Source organism: Mustela lutreola, chromosome 2, assembly GCF_030435805.1.
Source record: "Mustela lutreola isolate mMusLut2 chromosome 2, mMusLut2.pri, whole genome shotgun sequence".
NCBI classification, from domain to species: domain Eukaryota; kingdom Metazoa; phylum Chordata; class Mammalia; order Carnivora; family Mustelidae; genus Mustela; species Mustela lutreola.
In genome coordinates this window covers 89972716-89989669 of record NC_081291.1, presented here as the reverse complement: position 1 = coordinate 89989669, position 16954 = coordinate 89972716, and the positions used below count along the sequence as shown (strand labels likewise).

The 16954-nt window shown below is 42.2% G+C and overlaps 1 protein-coding gene across 8 annotated transcripts in view; it reads right to left on the bottom strand.

Moving 5' to 3' along the window:
• Window positions 1-16954, bottom strand: part of TBC1D5 (TBC1 domain family member 5) — a 564199-nt gene that overhangs the window by 11034 nt on the left and 536211 nt on the right. For all 8 annotated transcript variants that reach the window (XM_059162522.1, XM_059162530.1, XM_059162525.1 and 5 more), the window contains one exon: window positions 13403-13502. In XM_059162522.1, the coding sequence (XP_059018505.1) occupies window positions 13403-13502 (100 nt within the window). The remainder of the gene's footprint in view (window positions 1-13402; window positions 13503-16954) is intronic.

Below are 16954 nucleotides of genomic sequence, written 5' to 3'. Positions count from 1 at the left end.
TTCCGGTGAGAAGTCCTCCTTCCAGGCCTGATCTGAGGGATCCAGCAAGTGAGCTGTGACCGCCAGGCTCACACGCAGTGGTCCTCCGCGCTCCCCCTCTGCACCTGAGGGAGGCACAAAGCCCACTCAGGGGTGGGACCTAACAAGCTCGGATTCTCAGGGGAGCTCAGGGGGAGGAGGCAGAGCCCTCTCCCCACCCCAGGGCTGGGCAGGAGAATGCATCGGTACGGGTTACTAAAACACACTTTAAAAAAGATACCTCTATGCACACCAATTGAATGATCTCTACAATAAGTATGCTTACCTTCCATTAACACCTGCTTTCTGATTTTGTGGCCTTAAAGCACACCTATGGGTGCCTGGGTGGCTCAGTGGGTTAAGCGTCTGCCTTCAGCTCAGGTCCTGACCCCGGAGTCCTGGGATCAAGCCCGGCATCAGGCTCCCTGCTCAGGCAGAAGTCTGCTTCTTCCTCTGCCTGTTGCTCTCCCTGCTTGTGCTCTCTCTCACTCTTGCTCTATCTCTGGGAGAACAAACAAAAACTTCCTGCCCCATGCTTAGTCATTCACTCAGTAGAGCTGTCCCAGTCTCAACAGGGGACTCCACAGTTCCATGCCGGGCCCCCTTCAGCCACCAGAGTGATGTATCACTCCTGCTTGCTTACCCCCTGCCCTGCTGGTGACAGCGGCAGAGCTGGCCTACTGTTCTCTTGGCCTGCAGGCTCTGGGCCCGCGTCCGTGTAGACTGGCTCCTCCTCATCGTTCAACTCTGGTCCCTCCCATGTTGCCTCCTCAGAATGGCCTGCCTGCTCATCCAAACTAAGGGAGGCCAGGTCACCCTCTGGTCTCTGGTCTCTGTCTCGGCATCTCTGTTCCTATTTCACTGTTTCACTTGGTGCTTGTCACCAGCTGGCATTATCACACGCATCTGCTGGCTTGCATGTCTTCCATCTACCTCAACAGGATATAAGCTCCGAGACGTCTGGTTTAGGACTCTACTCTCAGCCCTTAAAATAAGACTTGCTGCATTTTAGATACACAGTTAAGTACTGACTGACTGAGCAAATGTGGCAAAACACTTTTGGAAGTTTCATTTCAAAATACTGCTATGCTAAATATTTCCAAAAGTATCTCCAGTGAAGGAAAAGGCAAAGACTGATACCATCAACATGAGCCTGGCTGGACAGTTTGTCAGAATCTTCAACGACAGTAGGTCTTTAACCACACTGACAAGTCTTCTCACACACCATGGAAGAAAAACAGTAGCTCTGATTTACTCAGAAAACGTGACTGTAGTTTCTGGCTAATAATAAAGGCCTGCTTCAAAACAAGAAAGCAAGATGAATGGGAATGGAATAACAGATGTAATTAGAGAGGGAATGTTTTTGGTTTCCTTAAAAGCCTGTAACAATTTGTTCTCTCTCAACAAAAAAACAACACAGAATCCACTCAACAAGACATAAAGGACAGCCAACTGGAGGGGACTGACAAGAACCAGTTACATAGGCCTTTCAGAGATTGAAAAGGTTGCTTTTGTTTTTGTGACAGCCGGGTTTTTAGGGCAGAGGTCTGAGGGTCTAAGGGCTGCCTGGGGCAGCATAGTAGTACACAGTAGCTGGCTAGTTCGTTGGGGCGCTGAGCTCTGCCCTCCTGAGATACAAGATGGGACAGATTTCCCAACTTCTGCTCTGTAAGCGGGGGCAGCAGGGGAAGAGCTCCTGGGCCCTGAAAGGATGCTCAGCTAATGGATGCAGGAACACCCCAATGTCTGGAAGAAGCATGGGGATCTTCTTGGGTCCAAGGAGCGAATGGAGAGGAGACCACTGGAGGCCATACACAGCAAATCAGGGGGCCGGGCCAAGTGGGGGCCCGCTGCCCTGACTCTATCTGTAGCTCCTGCCTGCCCCTTTGATAGTCTGCTGTGCGACATATCCCAAATTGCTTGGCTCCTGCCTCCAGTTTAATGTGGGGCCCACGGTCAACAGCAACAAGGACCGAAGGCCTTTAGGATCATAGGCTACAGGCTAACAGGGAAGTCAGTCAGGGGCTCCAGTGGCCACCAAAGCCAGTAACTACACAGGGTAGATCTCTCCTCTGAGGCCAACAAAGACCAAGAGGGCACTCAGAGGCCGTTCCTCAAATACCAAAGAGACATATGAGCTGTCCTAGCCCCCTGACATCATCCTGGCAGGGAGAAGAGACAAAGTGAAGAAACCCTAAACTGTGGGCATTTGTTCATATGGAATGGTTAACTTGTAAGAGACCAGGCTGCCTTAAATTGGCAAGTTTAAGCCTTGGACTGCTGTTGGCGGGAATGGAACTTCAGAGTGAGATTTCTATGTACCCGATTTAGATATATTATTCAGGGGGCGCCTTGGTGGCTCAGTGTGTTAAGCCTCTACTTTCAGCTCAGGTCGTGATCTCAGGGTCCTGGGATTGAGCCCCACATCAGGCTCTCTGCTCAGCAGGGAGCCTGCTTCCTCTCTCCACCCCACAACTGCCTGTCTCTGCCTACTTGTGATATCTCTCTGTCAAATAAATAAATAAAATCTTTAAATATATGATTCAGTATCCCACTAGGCAAGTACCAGTGTCTCCCTGAGATCTTACAAAATCATTGGCCACTTTGCCTGAAAATCCCAGGAAGCAAGTCACCCCAGTGTCCTCTTTTGGATGCCACAAACCCCTACTTGAGTAGTGGTGGCGATGAAGGTGGAAGATATGACTGTATTGGCAAGCTGGAACAAGAGAAGCCACTGTCTTTCGTGACAGGCCTAAGTGGGAGTAATGCTCCATGATCTAAAGTCACACTCTATCAGAGCATGAACAGCCAACAAGCTTAGAAGCTCACTGCTATACTGTTCCTGGGTCAAGAGGTGGGGCCACCCCAGCTCCACCTTCCATTCCTTCCTCATCAACATGTCCCCGATCTCATTCAGGGCAGCATCACACGAACCTTCCTTCACAGCCAAGGCTGGTCATGTGACAAAGCTCCGGCCAATGAGGTGTAAGAAAAGTCCCCAGATGGAACTTCTAGAAAGCTCCTCACTGGGTCTGATTTAGTTTGTGCCTTTTGGACCTTTACACTTCCTACTTTTGCTACCTGAAATGCTGGCAGGTGCCCCACAAGTCATCTTGAAAGCATGTCGATGAGGATGCCAGCTTGAGGACTGTGGGCAGGAAACCAGAGGGAGCCTGGGCCACTGGGCACATCACGGAGCTGCTACCCTTGCTTGGACTGCCCACCTTCTGGCTTCTTTTAGTTATTAAACGAACACAAAACTTCCTGATTTGTTTATTCTACTACTTTTTGGGTTTATGTTTGTGTCCAAATTTCCCTTTTTTAATAAGGATACCAGTCACTGGATTAACTAAGTATGACCTTGTCCCAACTTGATTATATTTGTAAAGACCCTATTCGCAAATAAGGTCACATTCATAAGTTCCAGGTGCACATGAAATGGCAAAGGTGGGGGGTGGGTGAGGAGAGAACACTATTTGACCCAGTATAGCAGCCAAACTGCTCACTGTTCACAGGATACAGACCATCAACTCCTCTAACGAAAGGGGACTGAGACAGACCCACCAATCCTCTCCTGCATGCAGAGTCCGATCTCAAGTTCCAGGCCACTTCCGGCCTGCTGTGCAATGTGGCTGGCCAAGAGTATATCCAGGGAGGGAGAAGTGCCCAGAGCCTCAGTATCCTCAGTGGTAGACCCTTACCCAGAATTCTTTAGCCTTATTTTTAAGACAAGATCAAAGATCACCTTTCAGAATCTGATGGAAACCAGGACCTTCTGTCCCCAAAACCCACATTATCTATATAATGTTCATTTACTCTTAAGGACAAATCTGTTATAATCAACTAAGCTGCCTAGTCTCATTTTAAGAAATCCAGAATAAAGAAATCAAATTAAAACAAAAGGGCACTTGTGGAGGCTATTAAATGTTATGAATATAAGAATTCTGATTTTACTAACAAAGCATTGGTCATATAAATTCTTCGCCTAATCAGTTCAACTATATATTCATTTAAGGCAGCATTTATGAACATTCTACTAATATATAAGTTCTTAGTAACAAATTTACTGCTTTAAGCTGCACCTTCATGTAAAAACAGAAACACATAGTGATATTTTTTCTTGCCTTTAAACATTAAACACAGAAATTGAAATGTTTAAATTTCCAGTGCAATGCACATTTTTTCTTATAGCAAAAGCAGAATAAATTACGAGATAAAGGCTCTTTTTGTTTCTGAGTAGAAAGAAGATTATGTTCTTTATAATCTTCTATTTAAGTTTTATATATTATAGATGCTACAGCACTGAAACTAAAGGGGGAAAATCTCACAGAACTACTTCTGTGGAAATTACACAAAAATCTCATCAACATAACAGTTCCATTGTGCCTCCACTGTTTCTAAAGAGGTGTCAATGCCACAGAAATAGATCTCTGCCTCTAAGAGTAATGGCAATGGCACACAGACTGGTTTTCACAATTTCTTGAAAATCTTTTTTCTCTAATGCTAGAATAAGTGTTTTATTTGAATGGCTGGTACAAAAGGTAATATAGGCCCATATTCATTAAGAAGGGAAGCAGACATGAGATCAAAGCAGAACTAGCATCTATCTGTAGTAGAGGTCAATTTAGCTTCCTATGCCTGAGAGTAATACCAGATCCTTCCTCCAAGATAAAGGCAAATAAAAGGTAAGTTAAAAGGTAAACAAACAATGAAGAATCAATAAATTAGCACAGTACCTCACCCACTACAGCAGCTCAGGACTCAGTATCTTTCATTCTGCCATGGCGACATTACCTTATTTGATATCCCAATGACCATTCTCAATGAGAACCATCATCCCATTACAGAAAAGGGAGCCAAGCTCAATAATCCCCAGTGTGTCATCTGAAGTCTCCTGACAAGTAGACTAGGACTAGATTCCAGCTCATCTGGACTCCTGAGCTCCCCAACACTTACTCACACAGCACTGATGGAGGGGCCAGAGAGAGACATGAAGAGGCACAGGAGGGGGTCTTACCACTGACTGACTGCCTACTGATGCCAGTGCCCTTTCTTTGGTGGTGGAACTGACCTAAGTGAAGTCAGTCAGTATGACAGGAAGTCACCTACATGCAAAACAGATGGCTCTATCATTTCTACCAGAACTTTCCAGAGCACTGGCACTAGCATCAAACAGCTTGAACTTTGATGACCTTGGGCAGAGATCTGTGTATCAATAAACAGGGGGCACTAAACTAAATAGGGGGCAATACCTATCTTACAGGGTTTCTGGAGAGATTCGATGGGATAATCAAAGTGGTCCACTTCTAGCACGCTGCTCACTATTTCTATTATTGGTTATTATGGTGCCCCCCCCCCCCCCCACCAACTGCCCTTTCTCATTACCTCAAATATCCAGATAAATGGATTCTGCTCTTTGAGGTTATCTCATCTCTGACATTTAGTTACCTTGACCTCAGACAGTCTCATAAAAGGGAATGTCCCAGACTTTAAAGAGGAAACATGCAGGCTGTTACAAAATGGAGGGGTCTCATGGAGGGTTGACCTAGGGTCACGTGTGATCAGAATGGTAGTAGCTGAAGAGGTGGCTATGAGTCAAGGAGTGGGGGCAGACTTGTAATTTGTCACTAGTAGCTTTGGCAGCACTGTTGACAAAGGAATTTGTGCTCACAGTGTGTATGCCATGGTTGGGAGATCTTGGGAGAAGACAGACTGAGTAGAGTCTGTGGGTGGCAAATTCATTCTTTAATAGATTGTGTGCATTTGTGTGTTTCTGCAAATGCCATTCCCCTTCTAGAAGACCCTCCTAGCCTCCTTCCAACACTACTCCCTTTGCTTCCAAGTCGACCTTAAAACTGTGTTCAAGCATTGGCTTCCTATTAACAGTCTTCCCTCTGAAAGCATCTGGTTGTTTGACTCTCTTCCTCCTCCATCTTTTGCTCTTGGAACTGTATTCACACATGAGGTTCAAAAATTAAAGTCTCCTGACTCTTTCTCAAATAAATAAATAAATAAATAAATAAATATCTTTAAAAAGGGGGAGGCAACTGGGTGGCTCAGTCAGTTAAGTATTCAACTCTTGGTTTTTGGCTCAAGGTCATGATCTCATGGGTCAGGGGATCGAGCCTCACCTCTGGCTGGGGCTAGGCTGAGCATGGAGACTGCTTAAGACTCTCTCCCTCCTCCTCCCTGCACTCTCTTTCTCTCAGATAAATAAAATCTTAAAAAAAAAAAAAGATTCAGGTCTCCTGAAACTTCACAGTTCTATGTGGCAAATTGTGGACTCAACATCTTTTGGTTTCAAATGTGGTACTCTGTTCACTACATCCCTATTACTCCAGAACCCCACTGGTCCCTGCCAATGTTTCTGAGGTCACTCTGGGAGGACTTTGGTTTCATGTGACACTATGTGTCACTTCAGGTATTTCTAATGAGGTATATTCTCCTTGATGACCTTGTGCTCATATGCTCTCTCTCCCTACTTTGAAGTTTGACACTTTCCATATGCTCTGAGCTCAATTTTAGAATGCCAATCTTCCACTTCACTCTACCCTTAATCTACTTCTCCTAGAACCTCTTCTTATACCCGAGAGCAGGTACTCAGTAAATACTGGCTGAATGCAAACAAAGCAGGGCTTTCCCACCAGCAACAGGGCGGATTATTACACCCTTGATGCAAGTGAGATATTTCTCAGGTGAAGAAGTAAGAGATATTAACATGCTCAACCAGATCTCTGACTGAGAAGTGATAGCGGTAGATAAAGGGAAATAACTTTTACTGATGATTTCTCAAGAGCCACGTATTGAGTTGGGCACTTTATGCTCAGTATTTTCTTAAAAAGCAAAAGCAGATCACACAGAAAATATAACCAACGGTCCTATTTTGCCTCCAGCTGCCAGAATGACTGAAGGCCCTAAGCTCAGCACTGGGGAAGGGAAGGAGCATTTAGTTAAGAAAATCCAAGGGCAGGACTAAGCAAACACGTGTTTTACACTTAAGATTAGTTTTTGTTAATAATGTATTATAAGTTAATTAAAAAAGATTAGTTTTTGTTGTCAATTAATAATTCTCTTAAGTAAAACTGAGTGTGCTTAGCAGAATTAGACATCTTTACTTATCTCTGGCATTTAGCACCTTACTCTCTTAGGATTTACCACCCTGCCAGCCAGGGAGTGTCATAGAAGCATGACTCCTCACAGAAAAATCTATTATATTCATGATATAGCTGAGGGTCAACCAGAAAGAAAGGCTTTACGTATATTTTTAAATGCAAACAGTCTCCAAGCTCCAGTAATGCTAGATGCCTTTGCCAGAAGACGTACTTCTAAAAACAGAAGGAGAAACACAGGTAGGGCCTTACTAAAAGGAAATACCCGGCGTTCTGCCATTAGACTGACTCATTTGGAAGCAATGAGAATAGGAGGGCAGTTGGAGTTAGACTGACCTAAAATCACATCAGTCAGTCAAATAAGATCCTGTGAACTGGTTTAAGATGGATATAATTTTTTTGTGAATTTTAGGCAATAAAGGCTTTGCTGATAGGATGGTCTAGTGAAAGGTAAGTGCTGCTACTCAGCTGGTATTTAAACATGGCCCAAGGCAGTGAACATTAGCCTTCTTATTTGGGTTTCACCTTCCCCTATGCACAAGCTCTATGCTTAGCATGGGATGCTTATGGGTGGCCACGAAATCCTTGAGCTTTCAAGCAAGCCTGTATCCACAAGAGGGGTTGAACAAGTCTTTTGTCTACTGGGTCATTTGCTGGAGAGGGCCTGGACTGGAGGGCATGGAAAGGCAGCCTGATATGGAAGGCTGAGAACACACTATGCAGCCTGACCATTTGAGAAAGAGGAAGGACTTGGAAATTATGTTTTAAAAAAGAGAGGGAGAGCTATTCAGTATGAGTTCCTCCTGTGGAAGAGCATGTGGGAACATGGGACACAGCCAGAAAGGGGGCATAAATGATGGAAGATGGACAGTCTCTACCGAGGCCATGGGATCAGAGCTGTGGTATCTTCACCCAGGAAAGGATAAGACAGTGTCTAGTTTGCTGAGTTTTTCTAAATAGGCATAAGGTTGGTAGAAGGGAGATTCTGACCAGTTGTTTCAAGTCTTCTTGGTGGGGGGTAGGAAAAGCCTTCTACTACTAGAATAGAACAAGTTCAAAGCAGCTGAAAGCAGAACTGAATTTCAGATGATTGAAGGCTCCACCAGAATAGCAGGGGAGGTTGTGTGCTGTCTGCCCACAGAACTCAGCTGCACGTGTGCCTGAAGTGTGGAGTTAGGAATACATTAATAGGATTATGAATATATTCATTTAGTTCTACACACATAATTTTAAGTTCTTTTGCTCTCTACTACTTGAAGACTGTCATGGGCCAGTAACATCAGGTCACCTGGGGGGTTGTGAGAAATGCAGAACTTTAGGCCTCAGAGCACACTTACTGAATCAGAAATTGGCATTTTAACAAATTCTCAGGTGAAGGTATCTTTTCCTTTTACAGAGGATTATGCTACCCACAATTAAATGCAGTATTTAAAATTCTCAATATAATTATGAAAACTTTTTATCACAGTGTGACTGACAGAGAGGAAGCTGTCTGGTGATCACATTTCCCTTCCCTGTTTTTCAAATGCCGTAAGTTAATTGCGTTATTGAATGTTTCCAAAGATGTCCATTGAAAGTTGTTTTTATAAACATGAGAAAAATCAGATTTATAAAGTTCTTACGGAAGCAAATAAACTGATTTCCAAAACTGGCCTCCTCTTCCAGCTAATGCTTACATAAATATTATGACAAGTGCAAAGCCAGCAATGCCATGTGCAACTAAATGACAGAGGATCTGGTTCCACTACTGACTCAAGGGGGGCCTCAGCAGAGGCATCAGTGAAAGAGAAGCCAGGGACTGGAACTGGGTCTGGATGTGTGGTGTGTCACGAGCTAGGTGTGTGTCTCTCATCCTTCCAGGACCTTGGTCTCCTTGTCTGTGGAATGAAGAACTGCTGCCCTCGCTTCTACAGCTACCAGATATTCAGCATTCTACAGTCCTGGGAGATACAGCATTCTGGGAAACCTAAACTGCCCTTGATTCCCTACACTGTTGCCCTGCCTCCTGTTGCCAGGAACCACCCACGAAAGGACAAGCTGCTGGAAACCACTGTCTGTCTATACGGCCAACAAAGGACTGGAAATACCTCTTCTGGGAGTAGGCAGGTGCGGGCTTTAGGGAGGGTGGGGCGAGCAGCTCGTGGTCCCTGTAAACAGCTGGCAGCTCAGCCCAGCTGCTCACAGATCAGAGAAGCGTGGGCTCCTCACCCACGTGCAATTATGTGTAAAATACAGCAAATCTAAAAATAGCCTGCACTCAGCCGCAGAGGTTAATACTGTCAATGGCTTTTAACTCAACTGTCAGGATGACAGGAAGGGGAGTAACTATAGCAACAGAAAAACGAGCACGTTAAACAAGTCTTCTGAAGTTGACAGGAAAGTTAGGTTTAACAAAACATGTATTTTCAATTCCTGTCTCTCAGTCTTTGAATTCAAGCAATTCAATTATGTGGAAGTAATAAAATTAGAATTTTGGTCTAGTTTTGATAAAACAAATATTCCTTTAGTTTTGGGTTCCAGGACCATAAGGAAAGAACTGCTAACCTGTCAATGTTATTATCTCTATAATTAAAGGACCATCTGAACAAATGCCTTGGTATAATTTTTAACTGAGAGGTTTTTCTCTGTATTTGTTCTGGCAGCTATAAAAGGAGTCTTGAACTGTACTTGACATTTTAAGGCATTACTGCATGTCTGATGAAAATGTAGGGTGAAATGGAATTGTCTTGAAATGAAACGAACTTACTGAAAACAACTAACATTGGGAGAAGACACAGAGAAATACCTGCTGGAACAAGTTTCTGAGGCAGTTCTCACAGCCACTGTGGTAGCCTGTGGCCCAGGGCAGGATGGAGGCCCAGCAGCGCTCATGTCAAGGAGGCCACATCATTCTGTTCTGCTATAGCTATTCTTGCTCAAAGAGTTCACATGCCTCATCTTAGGACCAACACACCCTAAATTCTAGCATCTTTCCAAATCATTTGATAAAGGAATATTTAGTTAGGTGCTGGGGAATTTGGTATTGGTCAGGAGTTAGGGGAGAGAATTTGTGTTGAAAACCCAACTCTGGGCCATGCCCTGTGCTGGGCTTTAAAAACACATTCATCTTGGCAGCAAACTGGCAAGGTAGATAACTGGGTCTCCACTGTATATATATATATATATATATGAAGACATGATCGTAAGCAGGCCGGGCTAAGAAGTGACTGAGTCTGTTCTCACCCTGTGTCCGTCTGCTGCCACACAAGGCTGCTTTTCCTAACACCACTCCGGATACACCTCCAGCTGACTCTTGCCTGGAGTGTAAAGATGGCCCTCCAGGCCCTTCGGCTATTTACAGACTCTCAGTGGCTGTGCTGCATTTCCCAGGCATTAAAAATTGGGCCTCCTGGAGAGTCCCCTTGTGATCTTCCTTTTATCCAGATCATCACTGTTAGTGATTATTTTCGCATCAAATATATCCTTTTGTGCTACCTGTCTTTTCCCTTAATAATATAGCATGAACATCTCCTTAGTTAATAAAAAGCTGTATTAATATTTATTATTAAGATTACATTACACTATGTTATCATCAGTCACTTACTAATATGTTTTTCAGTTGTTCGAATGTTATACTGCTTTGATAATCAGTAAAAATAGAAAGTATCATATGGAAAAAAATACTAGGGTACTGAAGTCATTTTTAAAGGCAATACAGTAAGCCAAAAAGTAAATCAAGAGCTTCACCTTAATTAATCTTTTTTTGTCTTTCTCTAATTTTTGCTTGGAATCAAAATTGCCTACAACACAGGAATACCCTTTAATAAACCAATGTCGTAATAGGCAGGTGAAATGAAATCCATCTGTGGGCCCAGGGCCCAGAATTCTTTATAGCATCTTTTGACCCTACTTTAAAAAGGCAGTCCAGCTATTTATATGGAGAAAAGAAGTTGACAGCTATATGAAGGGATTCTGGCTGAAAGTGAAACATACACACAAAAAACAAATTTAGTTTTGCGGTTAGTTGAAAATTCACATCTGGTATGGGCTTTTCTTTAATTAAAGTGTTTCTTCCTCCCATGCAATGAGAAAATACTCTTACAGTGCTGACTGAAAGACCAAATTCAGAGCGAAAGCTCTTTGAACATTCTGAGGCTTAAGTAAAGCTGCTTTAAAAGCTGCTATGTGGACCAAACAACTTAGAAATTTCCTAACAGGATTTTTCTAGAGTTCCAGGAAATCTTTCTTTCAGTCACTTCTTTGTTCTCCTACTTTGGTCAAAACCCAAGTCAAGCAATACAAGGTTACCCACACAGCCAGAGAAGCAAACATACACATATACACCCACCCACACACTTGCTTTAAAATTAAAATTATAATGATCGAAAATGAGTTATATAATATATATTATTTATATATAAACTATCTCTCTTCATTACTTCTTTTTGATACATTTTAAAGTGAGATGCTATGAGGGGTGCCTGGGTGGCTCAGTCGTTTATGTGTCTGCCTTTGGCTCAGGTCGTGATCCCAGGGTCCTGGGATGGACCCTGCATCGCACTCCCTGCTCAGATTGCTCTCCCTCTCCCCCCTGCTCATGCTGTCTCTCTGGCTATCTCTCAAATAAATCTCTCAAATATATAAAATCTTAAAAAGAAATAAAGTGGGATGCTATGAGATTCTTGAAAACTTAGTTTATCTGAATTTTTAAAAAATGATCATATTGAAGCGTATAAATGAACCGCTGTGCCAGGGGCGGATCAGATGTGACAAGGGTAACAGTTCTTGCTGTGATAAGAGATACTACCTTTTTGCTCACCTTTGGGCATTTCTCCAGTTACTTCCCCTATTAAACTCTTTCTTTGAAGGAGTGGTCAAGAGAGGAGAAACAGCTAAGGCTAGAACGGGGCCCAGCCAGCTGCTTAGTAACTAGACACTGGTAGACAAGTAGCCACTGAGGTCCATCACCTCCCCAACCATAAGAGAACATGAATTCCTTGCTAGAGGCCAGTACAGGTCAGGTCACACTTAAATGACAGCTGTTTTGACTGTGTGTAATGGATTCATGACCTAATAGACTGAGATATCAGTGGAGTCCAAGGAAGAGAGTCCACCTTCTGCAAAGGCCCCACAGATGGGCTACTCCTAGGACCCCTGCAGGGGGAAGGGGGCCTCAGTGGATTCTTCGATTTCCCCTCATAAGTGGGATGCATCTTGATTTCTTATACTACTTGGTATTGCCATTTGTCCACACTCACAGAGCACCATATTGGCCCTTGCCATTACAGTATATGTTTTATTTTTCCTAATCTGTTCATAAACCACAGATGCTAGACACTAAAAAATGGAAAAAGAAAGGATGCCCATAAGAGGGCTAAAAAACACTAATAGTCTGCATTCTAAAGTTCTGCAAGCAGAATAGTCACTAAAGCAAAACATACATGATCCAGCAGAGACCATTTCTAATATAAAATACAGAACTTTCACAATTGTAGAGAATAATGCCTGAAGACTTTCTAATGTGACATATGTATGACTCACATGTAAATGAAACTTCAAACTAGGACATTTCTTAGAATATAAGCAGTCAAAAATAAGAAAAGGTCATGTGGTCCTGACATGCATTTCAGGTTGGTGGTTAAAAACATGTATTAAAAAAATATATATAAAGCACTGTCAAAATCCTGATCACATTGGTAATTACAGACAGGCTGGCACAACAGTAGAACTATTTGATCTCAAAAGCTCAACAGTTCTCCTTTTTTTTTTTTTTTTTTAAGATTTATTTATTTGAGAGAAAGTGTGCGTACGAGCTTAGGAGGAGGAGGGGCAAAGAGAGAGGGAGAGAGTCTTAAGCAGCCTCCACGCTGACTGGGGAGCCCAACGTGGGGCTTGATCTCAAGACCCTGAGATCATGATCTCAGCTGAAACCAAGAGCTGGACATTTAACCAACTGTACCACTCAGGTGCCCCTTGAAAGCTCAACATTTCATTTTGGTTTGAGGTAGACAGTTATTTACAAAAGGTAGTGTAGCAGCTGAGAATTGAAATCTGTGGTTAAACTGCTTGATTTTGAATCTCTACTCTATTTACTAGCGACATAATCTTGAGAAATTTTACTAATCTTTCTGTGCTTCAGTTTCCTCATTTGTACAATGTGGATAGTAACAGGACCTCTACCATGAGTGCTGCTGTGAGGATTAATGAGATGATACACATGAAAAGTTTAACACAGGGCCAACTGGATACTGTTGTTATGACTATCATTACTCCCAGGGCCAAAGTAGCTCACTCACCAAGATGAGTGTCCATCACCTTTGCACAGTATTTGCACATGGCATCCAGGTCATTCAACTGCCCTTGAAGGAAGGAAATTTGGGCTTCTAATTCTTCTTCCTAAAATGAAATGGGTAAAGATATGGAAGTTTTATTTTATTTATTTTTAAAGATTTATTTATTTTAGAGAGAGAGACAGAAAAAGAGAGAGTGTGCACACTTGGTTTGGAGGGAGGGGCAGAGGGAGAGAATCTTCAGGCAGACTCTCACTGACCACGGGGTGTGATGTGGGGCTCAATCCCAAGACCCATGAGATCATGATCTGAGCTGAAACAAGAGTCAGACTCTTAACTGACTGAGCCACCCAGGTACCCCAGCATGGAAATTTTAAAAAATTCAAATAAAATCCCCCAAAATCTCCAAGTGATTTGGACAATTTTAAAGACACACAGTGTTTTTTCAGTCATAGACAAACAAAAGAAAATAGCAAATAAACAAGAGCAAACTCACCACTGCTTTCCCTAGCAAAATAAAAGAAAGGATAAAATGGAATTTTTTAAAAAATCTGGACATTTTCTAATTGAATGCAAGCTTTCTGCCACATGTAAATGCTTACCCATAAAACCCTGTTCCAAAAAGAGTCCATACAGTATCTTCAATAACTGGGCCAGATAAATTGGGAGAATAAATGCGATTTCAGTGGCTCCTACTCCTTACACAGCTGGGTACAAGATAATCTCTTAAGAGTAAGATTTCCCAAAGCACTTGGAAAAGCTTTGCCCCTACAGCCTTACATTTCCTCTTTTGGTATGTATGACACTAGAGAATTTTATTTATGTGATTGTTTCTAGGAAAAAATACTCTGGGTTGAATAATTCTCTAAATGACAATCTAACTGTAACAACAACAACAAAGAATGTCTTTTTTTTTTTTTAATTTTTTTTTAATCTTTTCAGCGTAACAGTATGCATTGTTTTTGCACCACACTGAGTGCTCCATGCAATCCCTGCCCTCTCTAATACCCACCACCTGGTTCCCCCACCTCCCATCCCCTGCCCCTTCAAATCCCTCAGATTGTTTTTCAGAGTCCACAGTCTCTCATGGTTCAGCCTCCCCTTCCAATTTCCCTCAACTCCCTTCTCTCCATCTCTCCTTGTCCTCCATGCTATTTGTTATGCTCCACAAATAAGTGAAACCATATGATAACTGAATCTCTCTGCTTGACTTATTTCACTCAGCATAATCTCTTACAGTTCCATCCGTGTTGATACAAATGTTGCAATATTCATCCTTTCTGATGGAGGCATAATACTCCATAGTGTATATGGACCACATCTTCCTTATCCATTCGTCCACTGAAGGGTATCTTGGTTCCTTCCATAGTTTGGCGACCGTGGCCATTGCTGCTATAAACATTGGGGTACAGATGGCCCTTCTTTTCACTACATCTGTATCTTTGGGGTAAATATGCAGTAGTGCAATTGCAGGTCATAGGGAAGCTCTATTTTTAATTTCTTGAGGAATCTCCACAATGTTTTCCAAAGTGGCTGCACAAACTTGCATTCCCACCAACAGTGTAAGAGGGTTCCCCTTTCTCCACATCCTCTCCAACACATGGTGTGTCCTGTCTTGCTAATTTTGGCCATTCTAACTGGTGTATCTCAATGTGGTTTTAATTTGAATCTCCTTGATGGCTAGTGATGATGAACATGTTTTCATGTGTCTGATAGCCGTTTGTATGTCTTCATTGTAAAGTGTCTGTTCATATCTTCTGCCTATTTTTTTATATGGTTGTCTGTTTTGTGTGTGTTGAGTTTGAGAAGTTCTTTATAGATCCTGGATATCAACCTTTTGTCTGTACTGTCATTTGCAAGTATCTTCTCCCATTCCGTGGGCTGCCTCTTTGTTTTGCTGACCATTTCCTTTGCTGTGCAGAAGCTTTTGATCTTGATGGAAGTCCCAAAAGTTCATCTTCGCTTTTGTTTCCTTTGCCTTTGGAGACATATCTTGAAAGAAGTTGCTGTGGCTGATATCGAAGAGGTTATTGCCTATGTTCTCCTCTAGGATTCTGATGGATTCCTGTCTCATGTTGAGGTCTTTTATCCATCTTGAGTTTATCTTTGTGTACGGTGTAAGAGAATGGTTGAGTTTCATTCTTCTACATATAGCTGTCCAGTTTCCCCAGCACCATTTATTGAAGAGACTGTCTTTTTTCCACTGTATATTTTTTCCTGTGGGATTCATCCCTGGGCTACAAGGATGGTTCAACATTTGCAAATCAATCAATGTGACAGAACAAATTAATAAGAGAAGAGAGAAGAACCACATGGTCCTCTCAATTGATTCAGAAAAAGCATTTGACAAAATCCAGCATCCATTCCTGATTAAAACGCTTCAAAGTATAGGGATAGAGGGAACATTCTTGAACTTCATCAAATCTATCTATGAAAGACCCACAGAAAATATCACCCTCAATGGGAAAAAGCTTGCAGCCTTCCCATTGAGATCAGGAACAAGACAAGGATGCCCACTCTCACCACTCTTGTTCAACATAGTATTAGAAGTCCTAGCAATAGCAATCAGACAACAAAGAGAAATAAAAAGTATCCAAATTGGCAATGAAGAAGTCAAACTCTTTCTCTTCGCAGATGACATGATTCTTTATATGGAAAACCCAAAAGACTCCACCCCCAAACTACTAGAACTCATAGAGCAATTCAGCAATGTGGCAGGATACAAAGTCAATGTACAGAAATCAGTGGCTTTGTTAGACACTAACAATGAAAATACAGAAAGGGAAATTAGAGAATCGATTCCATTTACTATTGCACCAAGAACTATAAGATACCTGGGAATAAACCTAACCAAAGAGGTAAAGGAACTGTACTCGAGGAACTACAGAACACTCATGAAAGAAACTGAAGAAGACACAAAAAGATGGAAACCATTCCATGCTCTTGGATCGGAAGAATAAACATTGTGAAAATGTCTATACTGCCTAGAGCAATCTATACTTTTAATGCCATTCTGATCAAAATTCCACCGGTATTTTTCAAAGAGCTGGAGCAAATAATCCTAAAATTTGTATGGAATCAGAAGAGACCCCGAATCACTAAGGAAATGTTGAAAAACAAAAATAAAACTGGGGGCATCATGCTACGTGATTTCAAGCTTTACTACAAAGCTGTGATCACCAAGACAGCATGGTACTAGCATAAAAACAGATACATAGACCAGTGGAAGAGTAGAGAGCCCAGATATGGACCCTCAACTCTATGGACTAATAATCTTTGACAAAACATCTTTGTTTTTTAAGGAAAAAAACATACATGCAAAAAAAAAAAAATTTGACAAGGAAATTTAGAAGATTAAGAGATATTTTTCTCAAAGCAAGAGAATATAGTTATACCCTAGAGATATTGTGGGTTTGGTTCCAGAGCACTCCAACAGAGTATTACAATAAAGTGAGTGAAATGAATTTTTTTTGTTTCCTGGTGCATAAAAACTGTGTTTGCATAAATTTTTAAAAAGCTATGTTTATACTGTAGTCTATTAAGTGTGCAATAGCATTA